Here is a 14850-nt window from a genome sequence, read left to right as displayed (position 1 = left end):
GATTCAGGCCCGGCAGGGGCAGTGCTGGCCTTACAGTAACCAGCCCCCAGAGGCGCTGAAGAGCGCCGCCCTCCAGCGTTTCCTGGGCCTCATCCCTCACCTCCACTGCTCTCTGGCCACAGGGGAAGGGACTGCTGACCTGTTTGATGGGGATGGCCCGACCGCTCCCGATGCTGTCCACCTTGCAGTCGGCGGCTTTCTTCTCCCTGTCCAAGTCGGCACCCTTTCGAGACTGAAAGAGAAAAGAAGAGGCGTGTTAGAGGGGCGCAGGGCCCACGGGGGACAGCTGCCCGCCTGGACTCCCCAGCCCTCCCCTCCTCCCTCCTCCTGGGCAGGCCCTAGCAGTGGGGGCGGGGCCGGGGCGGCGGGACCGGGAAGGAACTGAGACCACGAGTATTCCAACGGGTTTATTCTTACACACGGCACCATACAGAGCAGCACAGGTCACTGAGCCAGGCCCGCCCCTTACAAAAGAGCAAGGACACGAAATACCGAGGGCGCAAGGAGCGCGCAGCCCAGGGGGCTGGGGCGTAAGAGAAGGGAAGGGGCGAGGAGAGGTGGACGGTGGGGCTGAGGGACGGCTGGGAGCACAGGGCACGAGAACCGGGGAGAGCCAAGTCCAGAAGTGAGCGGGCAGGGGCCCGTCTGCGGCACAGACACCACACGGCACGTTGCACCGAGCGCGGTCGGCGAGGCCCGAGGGGCACAGTGGATGGAGAGAGAGAGGAGAGAGGCCAAAAGAGGCCCTGCGCCCCTGCCAGGCTCCTGGGGCAGAGCCCGCCCCAATGCGGATCCTAGGAAACGGGGAGGGGCCAAGAGGGGGAAAGGCAAGCGCGCGCGGCGTGGGCGTGGCGTCCGGAGCGGAGCAGGAACGGCAGGAGTCCATGCAGGAAGGAGCAGAGGAGGGAGGGGCGGGAAAGCTCCCCCCAGGAGCAGCTGGGCCGGGGCGGGCGCTCGGACGCCCCCGCCCCTCGGGGGCCTCGTTGCGCTGGCCCGGGGCGCCGGGCGTGGGGCCGAGCTCCCTTCTTCTCCATGCAGCGAGCCTGGCGCAGCGCGTCCAGCCGGGCCTGGTCCCCCGGCAGCCCCCAGCCGCGGGCTCCAGCGTTCCTAGCCTTCCCTGGGGGTGGGGGTTAGTTACAAAGGTTCCTGTGGGTCTCTGGAGTGGGGAGCACGGCGGCCGCTTCTCATCTGAGAGCAGTCCCAAGGCCCGGCCCGCCTCCGGCCCCGCACAGGGGAGAATGTCCAGAGGTGCTGTGTGTCACCACCTGGTCTTCTAATTTGGAAGGAGTTGGAAAGGCCTTTTTGTTGATGAAAAGTTGGAAACAGTGGCACATATCTGCAAATATCGAAAGAATAAAGATTTTGGCAAGTTATACTCAAGCCCCGCACGAGTCGGTCAGCACTGGTGAGGGCAGAGACCCAGGTGCCTGGGGAGAGGAGGCAGCGGGATGAAGAGGAGGAGGAGGAGGAGGAGGAGGAGGAGGAGGAGGAGGAGGAGGCGGTGGCGGCAGAGGCCGCTGGGCAGTCCATCTCATCGGGGAATGTTCGCCACTGGGCAGCCGGGGCCCCTGTCCCTCCTGTTGTCCCAGGCCGCCAGGAGCCGAGGACACAGGGCACAGGACTGCAAATGCAGTGCGGGGGGGGGGGGGTGTCAACCGAGGGAGCAGAAAGAATCGGGCCAGAGGCTGCTGCCCGCAGCTCCACCATCAGCACCTGCCTGGGGCGTCTCCTGGGCGCCACGGCCTCTGCCCCTTCGGCCCAGGGAGGAGGAAGGTGGATGGGGACCGCCGCCACCGGGTCCCCGGAGCAAAGAGCTGGTTGGGAGGGGGGGGGTGCAGCCTGCCCCAGCCAGGCTGGTGAGCCAGGAGGCCCCCCAACCACCGGAGGATCCCTGGGAGCCCCGAGGGGCAGCCCCCGCCCCCCCCCCCCCCACCCAGGATGGGAACCGGGGCAAGAGTGGCAACAGAATGAGTACATGAAGTCATGGGGGAGACTGGGGACATCGATGGCCACATCCAGGGGGGTGGGTCACAAGGACACCAGGCCACAGAGCAGGCGTGGCTCTGCTGGGGAGGACGATGAGGGCGGGGAGGTGGCCCCAACAGCAACGATGAGAGGGGGAGGTCCCGAGATGCACTCCTGGAGACGGACATGTCTCGAGGCCTCCTCGTGGACAATGGCGCAAGTGAGGTCACCATGGAAACAATGGAAAGAAAAACTAAGGTCGCCACAGTGAAGATGGAGAGAATGAAAGGGCCCGAGGGAAGGCTGTGCCATGGGCGCGCGCAGCAAGGATGGCAGGCGGAGGCAGCACAGCGGAGCAGGCAGCGGAGAGCACGGGGCAGGGGGCACGAGGGGCCGCGGCGAGGAGGCCGGAGCCGCGCACGGACGGTGGATAGAAGGGGGGGCGGAGGGAGGAGAGCGTGCCCTGGGGTGTTGCAGGCCTGGCAGCGGAGGAAGTGGGAGGTTCGGGATGGTGCTGAGGGAGCGGGTGTCAGACAGCAGATGCCAAGGGCGCAGACGGCGGTCACTGCAAACACAGGCACCCGAGGGCTCTACGGCAGCGGCAGCAGCGGGCGTGGGCACAAGCAGGCAGCCCAGGGCTCTGTGTGTCTCAATGGGCATGAACAGAAACAAAAAGCTTCAGGTCTAGGCAGGGCCGGGGCTGGGGAAGTGCCATGCGGCGGCAGCTGTCAGCAGGAAGGGTTGGTCGGCATGGACAAGGAGGGGGCACACGGCAGGCACAGGGCGGACGGACCGGGGCACACCGGGAGCGGCGGTGTGCCCGGCGGGCGGAGGCGAGAATGAATGAACAAGGCCTGGGGGCACTGGCTCTGTCTGGGCGGGGCTCCCGAGAGCCTGGCGGGGCCTGCCCGGCCGGCCGGCCGCGGGACCAGGCTGGGGACCAAGCCCTGATGGTCCGAAAGAGGCGCACGGACTGACGCGGCAGTACAGAGCGATGTCCCGAGGATCCACACGGGCAGCTCAGCCACCTGTGTCTGACCCAAGCCTCCCAGAATGACCCAGCCAAGTCCCGGCTGGAGGTGAGGGGCCGGGGGCACTGTGTCTCAGATGCTGGGGGCACCTAAGAGCTGAGGGGCTGGGCCCCTAGCAGTGGAAGGCAGTGGAAGGTCCCTGGTGTGAGGTCTGTGAGGGCGGGAGCCTGACTGAGGGCTGGAGGTGGGGAGGTGGGGCCTGGGGAAAGCTGTCTAAGCCTTTGGGGGACCCGCAGGCGCGGGCGGGAAGCGTAAGGTCACGGAGAAAACAGAGTGTGGACAAGGAGGCCTGAGCCCCCCGTTCTGGCTCCACCAGCTAATCTCCGTGCAGCCTTGGGCCAAAAACTTAGGGGGCTCGGTTCACAGCTGTGGAATCAAGAGCGTCGGGCAGGGGGTGGGGGGAGCGGGCAGGTAGGACAGACACGTCCAAAGATCCTTCAAGCTAAGCTGGCCCAGAAGACCTAAGGGTCAGGGAGAGGGCGTGAGTGTACGCAGCGGAGGCAGGACAGTATGTGTGGATACGCTGCGGGAAAGCCCTTGTGGGCATGGAAGAACAATCTGGAAGAGTCTGGATGTGCGCGAGGGCCCTGGTAAGGGGCCCACGGAAGCTGTGTGTGTCTGTGCGGATGGAGAGCCTGCGGGTGGCATCTTCCTGACTCGGGCTGCCCCGTGGCCCGGCCGTCTGCGGTTCTTGCCTGCTCCCTCCCAGCTGGGGGCTGGGCCCCGCCTACTCAGTGAAGGCAGCCGGGCAGGTGCCAGGGCAGGGCTCGGGGCACATACCGTGAAGATGTTGGAGCGCCGCTTGGACTGCTTGCGGACGGGTGTGGGGGTGGAGGAGGCCGCCACGGTCTCGATGCGCAGCTCCCGCTGGCTGACGCTGGGGGTGGAGGGGACTGAGGATGAGTAGTCGCTGAAGGCGCTGCTGCCGCCATTCGTGGCCTAAGGACAGAGAGGGCTGCTGAGGGCTGCTCTGGGGTGAGGGGCAGGCAGCAGGTGGGAGCTGGGAACCCCTGAGGCATGGGGACCTGGCCTGGGACTCACGGGGCAGCAGAGGCGGCCTGGAGGCCGGCGGGACGCAGTCACTACTGCACGGGGCTGCCCCCCGAGAGCCCCGGCAGGGGTGATTCTGTGCCCACCAGCGAGCTGAATCAGAGGCAGCGCTCGCGGGCCAGAGTTAAGTGACAGAGGTGAGAGTTAGGTGAGCGCACTGTGGGGTCTTATCTCACGGGTGGGTCTGGCGCGAAGCAAGAGGTCACCTTGGATGAGCTCCCAGGTCCTATGCCTAAGAGGCAGGAGGCCAGGGTGGGGCTCAGGGGGGCCAGGGGAGCCTGAGGCCTGCCTCTGGACAGTGTGTGCGACAGGGGCAGGGGTCCGGGAGAGCCGAGGCCCGAGAGCAGACCAGAGCAAAGACTGCCACCAGAGTAAGCGGATGAGGGACAGAGGTGGGACAGGAAGAGAGACAGAAGGGATCACAGGATGGAGACAGAGAGTGCACAGCAGTGACTGCCCTGGGACCCGGGAAACACGTACGGCCCAAGGCCTGCTCCCTGCCTGCCCGTAAGATGGTCGCTGGGTAGAGAAGGTGTCCCGCCCTGACAGCCTCTTCGAATCCTCCCCTGCGCACAAAGAGCACAACGCTGGCCCTCGGCCGGCAGAGCCACCCGGCAGGGCCCGCGCGCAGAGCCGAGATGTACACGCCCTGAAGTGTGCCAGCTGAGGCGCAGCGGTTCGGGGATAGTGAAGACAGACCTCTTCTCCGTGGGGGACGCTTTCAGGGAAACTAAACTGTCTGTCTTCTAAACACTAAAGGAGGGGCCTCTGGAAAAAGCCACCAGACTGTCCTCAGGAAGCTGGTGGGCCGGGGCGGGCCCTCAAGACAACAGCCCTTGGCGGAAGGAGAGCGGAGGTTGTCCGCCTGACCACTCGATGCGGCTCATCTGTGACGACCCAGGGCGTTCTGCAGAGCCGGCCATGGAGTCGGGGAAACAGTTGCAAGAGGAAGGGCCAGACCCAAACGCCAAGGGCCAGGAAACAACCAGGCGGTAGGCAGCGAGCGGGCAGGCATCCGAGGGGCATTACGGGAAAAGTACGGGCGGGACCTGGCTCGGAACACCCCTAACGCCCCTCACGGCACAAAGGCCGTTGGTCCCTGTGGGGCCCGTGCTGTCCTTCCAAAGGCAGGCCCCACAGGTGAGGGGCAAGCGGGCCTAAGAGAACTCTTCTGCGCCTCCCGGGTGTGGCTCCGCGGGGCGTAGCTCCTGACACGGCTCTATCGGCACCGACCTGAGCGAGCGCTCAGGATGCTTCAGCTAAAGTGGCTGCAGGGATGGACACTACGGGGAGGCGGTCACCACGGGGCACAGATGAGGCCAGGCCAGGCGTGCAGGCGATGGGGGACTCAAGCCAGCGCTTCCACACGATCCGCAAGGCGCGAGAGCAGACGGGGTGGGGACACGCAGGCAGACAGACAGGATGATGAGGGCGGTGGGGAGGACACATGGCGGGAGGCGGGGAGGCTGGCCGCACCTGGTTGATGTGCACGGCCGGGATGGAGGCAGCGGACACTGCCGAGTGGCTGGGGGAGTTGGGCAGTGACTTGCAGGGCCCGATGGCCAGCTGCTGCTTCTTCCGCAAGGCCACGACCTTCTGGGCCACTGCAGGGGACAGCAGAGTCAGTTACCCCTCTGGGCGGAAAGGGAGAAGCCCGGCTTAGAGCCGTCCCCCGCCCCCACCGGGGCCCACGGCCCCCCCCCCCCCCGCCGGCCGCAGAGCCTCCTGCGCCGCGCTCCGGGGGGGCGCCGTCCCGCCCCGCGCCCGAGTTACCGTCCTGGAAGACGCGCTCCACGTTGAGCCCGTAGGTAGAGCACGTCTCGTAGTAGGTGCAGCGCTTCAAGTCCGTGGACAGCTTGCGGGCCCTGCTGTCGTCGATGACCCGGGGGTTTGCGGCACTGATGGCGTCTGTCGGAGGCGGGAGGGTGGGAATTTACTCAGCCGGCTGAGAAGCAGGTGCCACGGCCGGGGAGGGTCGTTGGGGCAGAGGGCGGGTGGGCGGGGAGCCGAGGCGGCGGGGGACACGGAGCACAAGCGTAAGGGCCTCCAGGCCTTAGACCAGCCCTGCCACCGACTCAGAGGAGAAATGGGCCAGCTGCTCTGTTCCCGCGTCTCAAAAGACACGGGCGCGATCGTCACACGGGTGGGAGGGTCTAGCTGGGGGTGATCCAGCGTGCGCACGCGTGGTAAGGAGGTGCTGCCCGTTCTGGGGTGACGCCAGGGCTCAGGAAGCACCGAGAGGGGAGGGACCCGGGACCGCCCCTCCCCCGTGCCAGCCCCGCGGGCCCGCTCACCCTGCGTGCCCACCAACACCATGGGCACCTCGCTGGCATTGCGGAAGCTGCACAGCCGCAGGAAGTAGTTGTACACGGTCTGGAAGCTGATTTCATCCTCCAGGCTGAACACAAACACCACCGCGTCCACCCAGGCAGCAAACTAGGGGGACGGAGCAGAATTACCACCCTCACCTGCTCACGGGCAACCTCCGCGCCCCTGTCCACACACACACAGCTTTGCCCAGCCCCAACCAGATCCTCGGGAAAGGGGCGCCACGAGCCGGGGCTGGGGCAGGAGCGTCACCTGGAGCTCAGGGGGGCCTCCTTCATCTCGGATCAGCAGCAGGTAACTCTGGCCATCCACCACAATCTCCTTCTTAAACCGACCCCCTAGGACAGAGTGCACGGTCAGGCCCCAAACTGAGAGAGCCCACGGGGGCCAAGCGATTCTGAAATCCACAGCTAGCAACACAGGAGACGGGAGGACTTGGAAGGACAAGGGGCTCCAGCCCCCCCTTTGCACAGACGACAGCAAAGAGAGGAAGGGGGCAGAGGGGCCAGCCTCAGAGCCCAGGCAAGCCAATGACGCTCACCTTCAGGGGACTCTTCCTGGACATACGTCCCTGTCAGATAGCGGTGCACCAGGGCCGACTTCCCACTAGACAGGTTCCCCACAATGCCCTGTGGGAGAGGAAGGGGTGAGAGCAGCGGTCAGAGGGAAGAGACGGGGCAGGAAAGGCAGATGACGTTAGGAAGGAGAGGGGCCAGAGCTAAGGGCCAGAAAGGAAAGGACCAGAAGCAAGGGGCCTCGGAGAGAGGCCAAGACCTGAAAAGGAAGGGCCTGGCATCGGGGGCGAGGGGGTGGGGTGCAGCAGAGCCTGGGCCCATTGCTCTACCTGTACCCACCCAGCCCCAGGGCGGCCTGGGCCTCCCACAGGGCTCACTCACCACTTTAAGCTCCGGCACCGAGCGGCTCAGGGTCCACTCCTGGCTGTTCACAAAGGAGTCTGCAGAAGAGAAGGCCACCCATCAGGACCGAGGTGGCACACACCTGTGCTATCTGCAACCAGCCGTGTCCTACACTGCCCCTTCTTGGGCCAAGGCCAGAAAACAGCACGGTCCTGATGGGACCCCAACCCTCACCCCTGATTCCCTAGAGAGCGGCAGGAAAATTCTTCTGGAGGGGACCGGAAGAATGATAGTCCTCAGGGGAGAGGACCCCGAGAGGTGTGAGCCCAGGTCCCCCCGCCTGGGCCTCCTGACCTCTACTGCTCCAGCAGGCAGTTCCCACCTTGAGCTGTCACACCCGGCCTGGTGCCACCAGGGCCCAGATGAGAGGCCTCTCCAATAGGTCTCAGCTCAGACCCAAGCTGGGCTGGGCGCCTGGCAGCTGGGCAGGGGGGCCAGCCTCCTGCGAGTAGGGACAGCTCACCCTCACAGGGTGGGGCCACCCACCACATTCCTAGGCAGGGTGAAGAGGGAGGAGCCCTTACCTGGCCTTGTTCTGTGAAGGGCAGGTTGAATGGGGAGCTATCTAGCCTGCCCAACTGGCCCTCCTCCCCAAGCTCCTCCTTAGTTGGGAGGCCACCACCCTTTCTTTCCCCAGGGACCCGCCTCCTGGGCTGCCTGGGCTCCAGTTCTCAGCTCTGGCCTGCCTCTGGCAGTGTCCGGGGAAGGGAAGCCTCCAGCTGCCCAGAGTCCCCCTCACCCCCACGGCCAGACCTGGGTTCTTTAAACTCTGCACTGTAACAGACATCCTCCAGCCAGCTCCAGGTGGCCCTGGCCTGGGCGGGCCTCTCTGCCTGCTTGCCCTCCCCAGGCTGTCTCAAAGAGTAGCCACCACCACCGCTCGGGTCCACAAGTAGTCTCAGCTCATCTGCACAGGCAGCCGGGAGGGCTCAAGCCCCGCCCTGAAGCTAGAAACTCGTTCAGCCTCCGCCCCTCCTGGGCCTCAATTCTGCAGGTGCCAAAAGTGAGGAAGGGACCTCGTCTCCTACCATACCAGGCCACGGGCCAGAGGTAGCACCCGGCGGCGGGCGACCCCGACTGCACGCACCCGGAAGGCCTCCTCTGCCACGGCCACTTCCCCGGCCCATCAGCGACCCAGAGCCCAAAGGGGCGCCCATCTCACTTGGTCCCTGGCCCCGCACACCACACCCACCTCTCCCAGGCAGGTTCACGGTTTGTTCTCACCCCCGCTCTCAACAAGGGGCTCCAGCCAGAGAGGACTCCCAGGCCGGGCTCTCTCCCTTACCGCTGGGCGCGCCCAGGAGCCCGGGGGCCGCGGCCGCCCGGCGGCTCCACAGCGGCTCGGCGGGCGCGGGCTCCCTCCGGCGGAAGCGGCTGGTGAGCAGTCTCCAGAGGCCGGCGGCGGTGCGGGGCCGGCCGGGCTCGGGCGCGGCGCGCGGGGCCTCGGCGCCCAGCAACAGGTCGCGGCGGCTGGGGAAGGCGCCCAGGGAGCTGGCGTCGCCGTCGCTGCGGGTGCGCGCCCGGGGCAGCAGCCCCGACTCGGCGCGCCGGATCTCCTGGCCGCGGCGCAGGCGGAAGCTGAAGCTCTTCCTCAGCGCCGACAGGCCGCGCCGGGGACTCGGGGCGCCGCGCCCGCCGCCGCCGCCGCCGCGGAGCACCTGCCAGCGCTGGCTGCTCCACAGCGAGGCGCCCCGCAAGAAGCCCGCGCTGCCCGCGCGGCCCAGCCCCGCGCCCGCGCCCTCGGCCGCCGCCAGCTCCAGGCGGTTCACCTCCAGGAACGTCATGCTGGTGGGCCGCGGCCGCGGCTCCTGGGCCCCCCGCGTGCGGCTGCGCCGGGCCGGCGCGGGGCTGGGCGCGGGGCTGGGCGCCGGGCTGGGCGCGGCCGAGCCGGGGAGCCCCGAAGGCGCGGGCCCGGGAGCCTGCGGGCGGCCGTCGGCGGGGCCGCGGCGGCCGAGGCGCGGGCGCAGGAGGCCGAGCAGCAGGCTGCGGGCGCCGGCGGGCGGCGGCCCCGGGCCGCCCGAGCACACGCTCCGCGGCCGCGCCGGCTGTTCGCGCGCGGCGCTCAGGGCGGCCTGGAGGGCGACGGCGGCGCGGCCGGTCGGGGCGCCGTGCAGGTCCAGCGAGTCGCAGACGCTGAGGGCGCGGCGGCAGGCGGCGGGCCGCTCCCGGCTGCAACTGTCCCCGGGCGGCCAGCCCCGCTCCATGCTCAGGGCCCGCGGGCGAGGGCCAGGCCCATGGCGAGGGGCGCGGGGCTGGGCCCGGGCCGGGGCCGCGGCCGGGGCGCACGGACCTCCGGCCTCTGGGCACCTGGTGTCGGGCCGACGGAGTCCCTCAACGCTTCCACCTCGCAGCCGGCAAGCCCAGACCTGGAGAGGCCTGCAGCCAGCCCCGCAAGGAGAGGCGGCAAGCCTGGCCTGGAACACCCTGGAACGGCGGCACCAGGGGAGTCGGCCTGCTGGGGCAGCCCCCGGAGCCCTCAGAAAACAGGAAATTCCAGCCCAGGGCTCCTCCTCGGATTGGGGCAAGTAGGTGAGGAGCCGTCATTACCAGCAGGGCCAAATAAATAACAGTCCTCAGCAAGCCACACACCGGGCCCTGTTTTGGACAGAAGTGGGCATTTGCTCTTTCTCTGAAGCACCAAACAGGCGATACACCACGGGGCCCAGAATGATGAAAAGCTTCAGGGAGCAGTCAGGAGGCAAGTCATAGGCCCTCGCTGGCCCTCAGCCTCCTTATCTGTAAAATGGTGGGCCTGACTGGGGTCATCCTTAGTTTGGGGCTGAGACATTCTGAGGTTGGGAAACTCCAGAATCAGAGTTGCTGGCTCTTCCGTTAGTGGCTGAGGTGATCTTCTCCCTCGGAGACTAGAACATTGTCTAGACTGGGTTAAGTGTCCCGCCTAAGGGCAGCAGAGAGTCAACGGGTAAAACCTTCGGGCCCGGGGCCACACAGTTCTGGACGAAACGACTCATTTCTGGTCTGAGGTCTCCAGTGTCCTGCTTGCTGGGTCGCACCTCCTGCTCAGAGGCTGTGCAGAGAGGCTGGCCTGCCGAGGTGAAGTGCTCGCCCTCAATACTGGCTGGGGCCTGACGCTCACTCCCTCGGAGCTCCGATTCCTGTCCGCGCGTGTGGGCTGCACCAGAGACTCATTGAGTGCATCGCTCACCCAGGGGCAGGGGGCTGGCCCGCTGTACTTTCCGGCGCATTTTAAACATCAGGCCCCGGCCATGAGCTGGTTTACCAGAATCCACAAGGACCATGAGCACGCAGAGAAACCAGCTTAGGCAGCGACAAGGATGAGGGGGGCCCCCACACGCGCTTTAAAAGAATACTCCCAAGTTTCCTCCACCCCCAGTCCGGCCCAACTGCCAACGTCCCTCTCAGCCTCAGAATTCCAAGTTCCCGGTTAGAAGCAAAGTGGCACATTCCTGAGGGGGCTGGGGTGGGGGAATGCCTAAGGAAGGCAGAGCCTCTCCACCCTAGGTGCTCCCGAAGAACCCAGAGCTGGAAACTCTCAAGTCCCGGGCTGGATCTCCCAGGGCTGGAGAGCCCCGGGGGTGATTGCCTATTTTCCTGGGACTAGTTATTAACAGTGATGGGGATGGCTTCTCCCTCTCCGGGATGCATAGCCCCCAGATAATAGATGGTTCCACAGAGGAACCTTCCCCAGGATCCTTCAGGCATGGAGACAGGAACACGGCCCTGGAACCCTGACTTGCTTTTCCACATTTAAGTCTCCCACACTCAACTTCCCTATCTGCCTATCTGTCTGTCTGCCCTCCCTCTCACATACACCCGGGGAGTTACCCCTCCCCAGAAGACCAAAGCTGCTTATCGCCAACCGTCCCCCCCAAGCCAGTGAAATTGCAAACACCAGACAGCGGCTATGCCTGGGGACTGAGAAGGGACAGGGCTGCTGTAGAACCCCACTGGCTGTCTCCGTGGGAGAGGAGCAGGACAGCATGAAGGGGAAGAGGCTCCCAGACAGACACACACGCATACGTGCTGTGGGGACACAGGCAGCAGTGGCTTCCCCGAGAAGGGAAAGAACATCTTACATTCTGGGAGGATGCACCAGCTCCTGGCTCCCACGGCACCTGCAGAATCCAGTCCAAGCAAAATGCTCAGCCTGCGTCAGTTCCCAAACCTGCAACAGCGTCCTCATCCTCACCTGGCTGCCTCTTTCCTATCCCCCCTTCCCGGACCCAGAGAAGGACACCTGCCTACACATAAATACCGCTGGGACACCAAGCCAGCCGAAGATCTCAGGAACGAGAACGGGGCACGGACACATACCTCCCTTTCTCATTGGCGTCAGCCCCCGGTCAAGACGAAGTCTCTGTTCTGCCTGACAAGATCCTGCTCCAAAGAGATGTGGCAAACACAGCCCCAAAGAAATGAGGCCCCGCCTAAAAAGCTTCAAGCTGGGGTCACGGGAAGAGCACTGAAATCCCGCGACGCTGGCCCTCCTGAGTTCGCAGAGTCCTAAGGTCATCAGAAACACCAGGCTAACTCTTGCTGAGGGGTGAGGCAGTCCGTGGCAATTTCTGGGGGAATTAAAGACACAATTTCGCAGGATGCCTGGATGCCTGCGGTGTGCACTCGGGGAGCAGGGGGGTGGGGTGGGGGAGAGAATGGATACACTTCACCTGGAAGCAGACAGTACGGAAAACGAGCGGGGAAATCAGAAGGACAAAGAGCCGACTCTACATGTATCCACAGCTGGGTGGGCTGGACCCACTAGGTAAACCGGCCTGGGCCTGCGACATTACGAACCCCGGGGAGCCGGGGTTTGGAAAGAGAAAGACCCCTGTGACGGCGTGACCTGGGAGGCACTGCACAGGAACCGAACACTGGTGTGAGGAAAGGGCAGTCTCCAGCCTGAGGATCCCACACAACCTTGGACCTAGTCTCCGCTCAAATATTTGCTAGGGGTGACCCAGTGATAAGTAGGCAGCCGTGCCCGGCTGAGGCCACCCCAGCCAGAGAGAGTCTGAGGACGTCCTTCTCAGAGAGGAGGAAGGGCTAGCTCTCTGCTCAAAGCCAAAGGGTGCACGTGAGTGGAGGAAGTGATCTGGGCTCCTTCCGGCGGCCGGAGGGGTCCGAGAGTCACCCTGGTGTCTCCAACATCGGCCACGCTCTTCTCGTCCACAAGGTGGCAGCAAAACATCTTCCTGCAGCTTGGGCGCCGCAGAGAAGGGAGGCCCCAGGAAGGTGGGAGCAAGGCCGCAGGAGGACAGCGGCGAGGGCCACACCCAGAGCTGCGGCGGCTGGATGGTCTCTGGCAAAGCTCTGTCCCCTCTGAGCGGGCCTCCGGGTGGGGGGCTGGGGAGGCCGCAAAGAGGGGGACACTCTAGACTAGGCTGGCCCACGGCCTCCCCAACAACGCACCATTCCCACCGTAATGGGGGACACGGCCCTCTTTAAGGGTCAGGAACTGTCCACTGAGACGCACAGCGACAGCTTCGTCACTGCGTGCGTGGAACACTCATCCCTCTCAGGTGCTTTTCTGCTGCGTTTACTGCTCCCCCACTAGACCTCGGGCCGGCACGCGGGAGACACGCAATGGTTGAATGAATGAATGAATGCATGCATGCATGCATGCTAAGCACGAATTGCATACCCTGACTTTCATTCTCCTTGTGAGGAGGGAGGCAGACTTAGACGGTCCCTGGCTGGGACAGTCCGCTAAGGAGATAAATGACAGCCCAAATCATCTGCAAAGACTGCCGGTCGAGAGACGTGGGGTGCACTAAGACACAGACTCTGTAGTTGAAAGAACTTGGTTCACATTCAACCTCTGGACCCTGCTGGCTGCGTCTGTCCACAGTCACTTGAACCTCACTGGGCCTCGGGTTTTAGTCTATGAACCAGGAGTAATCCCATCTTGCCCCCTGACGTTGCTAGAATAGAAGACCAGTGCTGTGATTTGCGGAGGGTCCGACACGGTGCCTGGCGCAAAGCAGGTGATCGGTTAAGGAAGCCGTTCCTGCCGGCTGAGTGACAGCGTGGAGAGTCCTGTCGGAAGCAGGCACAATTTCAACTGGTGCCAGCTTTCTTCCACTCGGGAACCTAATTGGACACGCCAGCAGTTACACATCAGCACAGGCCCGTCCGTTTGCTAGCTCGCTCTCTCTCTTCTCCGCAAGATGCAGACCTCGGAGATCCCCGGGGCCCTGCTGGATCCCGTCTTTCTCTGAACACCTGATGAAAGCTGTCATGGGCTGCGCTGCCCCCCCCCCACTTGTATTATGAAGTCCTAACCCCCAGTGCTCTGGAATGTGACCTTATTTGGAAATAGGGTGCTTGCAAATGTAACTAGCCAAGATGAGGTCACACCAGAGTAGGGTGGGTCCCAACTCCCCTATGACTGCAGTTCTTACGAATAGGGGAAACATGGACATGGGGGCGGTGATGAAGAGAGAAGACGATGTACAGAGACACAGGAGGAAGACGGCTGTCTACAGGCTGAGGAGAGGACAGAGGCCTGGAACAGACCCTCCTGAGTGCCATCACAGGAGTCACCGCCCTGCCTGCCCACTCGCGCATCTCAGACTTCCGGCCTCCAGACCATAAAAATGAATGTGCTGTGGTGCCGTGTGACGGCAGCCCAGGAGACGGACAAGAGCTAGACCCAAGACGGTGGGCTCCAGGGGCCCAGGCAGGTGTGACTGCACAGAAGCCAGCTCCTGTCCCCAGGCCCTCCCAGGGTTGCACAGAGGAACTAGGAGCTCCGCCCCCATCGCCCAAGGTCAGGGTCTCAGGGAGCTCACCGGTGGCTGCGTTCCCCTACCACCCCGTGGAGAAGTGGAGAGGATCAACGGGACGAGTGGGGGTTGGGGGCAAAGGGAGGAACCCAAGACCACCCCCTGCGGGGCAGTTGGCCAGCCTGGAAATGGCCTTCTAGCACCCAGCTAGCTACTGGATAGGAGTTTCCTCGTTTTCTTTCTGTCCACAAACTCTGCGCGAGGCTCAGTACCTCTGTGCGCCCTCCTGACCTCCCGGACCAGCCTCCTGACCTTTCTCTGCCTGGCCACATCCTAAAACCCTAAGAGAGACCCAGACAGATACTGCTCCCCCCGCTCAGACCGAGAAAGAGCCACAGGGCTGTCTGAGGACCGTGGGCCCCGAGCACGCTGCGCTCTGCCCAGACAAGTCCTCTGCCTTCCAACCAGTGTGCTTGTGCCATATCACCTCGTCTCCTCCCTGTGACCCTGCGGGGGCAGGGGCGTGGCACTTGCCTCGCTGCCTTGTTCCAGCGCCTGGGGGGGGGGGGGGGACACTGGGGACTCCAGACTCACAACGTACCACAGCGTGTGCTTCCTAATGGCTCCTTGCCTTTCCATCCCAATTTTGACACGTTTCCTACATTTCACGTGTCTTCCAAAGTGTTCTCTTCCTTCAGAACTGAGCAATGGTCTGGCCCAAGTCCCAGGAGCGAAAAATCTGCTTCTTCCAGTCCCCTGGCTTCCAAGGGCAGTCAGTTGATGAGATCTTCATTCCTTAGCAGCAGGACCTGGGCTTATTTGTGTTCACCCGATTTTTACAAAAGTAAAATA

General features: G+C 64.5%; 1 protein-coding gene across 1 annotated transcript in view; it reads right to left on the bottom strand.

Annotated features, from left to right (window-relative positions):
• The window catches only part of AGAP3 (ArfGAP with GTPase domain, ankyrin repeat and PH domain 3), a 53858-nt gene that overhangs the window by 20935 nt on the left and 18073 nt on the right, over positions 1 to 14850 (bottom strand). The window contains 8 exon segments of the mRNA XM_047096459.1: positions 140 to 232; positions 3777 to 3935; positions 5523 to 5650; positions 5820 to 5954; positions 6341 to 6482; positions 6627 to 6712; positions 6916 to 7003; positions 7271 to 7329. Of these exon segments, the coding sequence (XP_046952415.1) occupies positions 140 to 232; positions 3777 to 3935; positions 5523 to 5650; positions 5820 to 5954; positions 6341 to 6482; positions 6627 to 6712; positions 6916 to 7003; positions 7271 to 7329 (890 nt within the window).

Source organism: Lynx rufus, unplaced genomic scaffold (genome assembly GCF_022079265.1).
Source record: "Lynx rufus isolate CCGP_SWC_20201006 ecotype Redwood Valley unplaced genomic scaffold, mLynRuf1.p SCAF_4, whole genome shotgun sequence".
In the NCBI taxonomy this organism is placed as follows: domain Eukaryota; kingdom Metazoa; phylum Chordata; class Mammalia; order Carnivora; family Felidae; genus Lynx; species Lynx rufus.
This window is presented reverse-complemented; position numbering and strand designations above follow the sequence as displayed.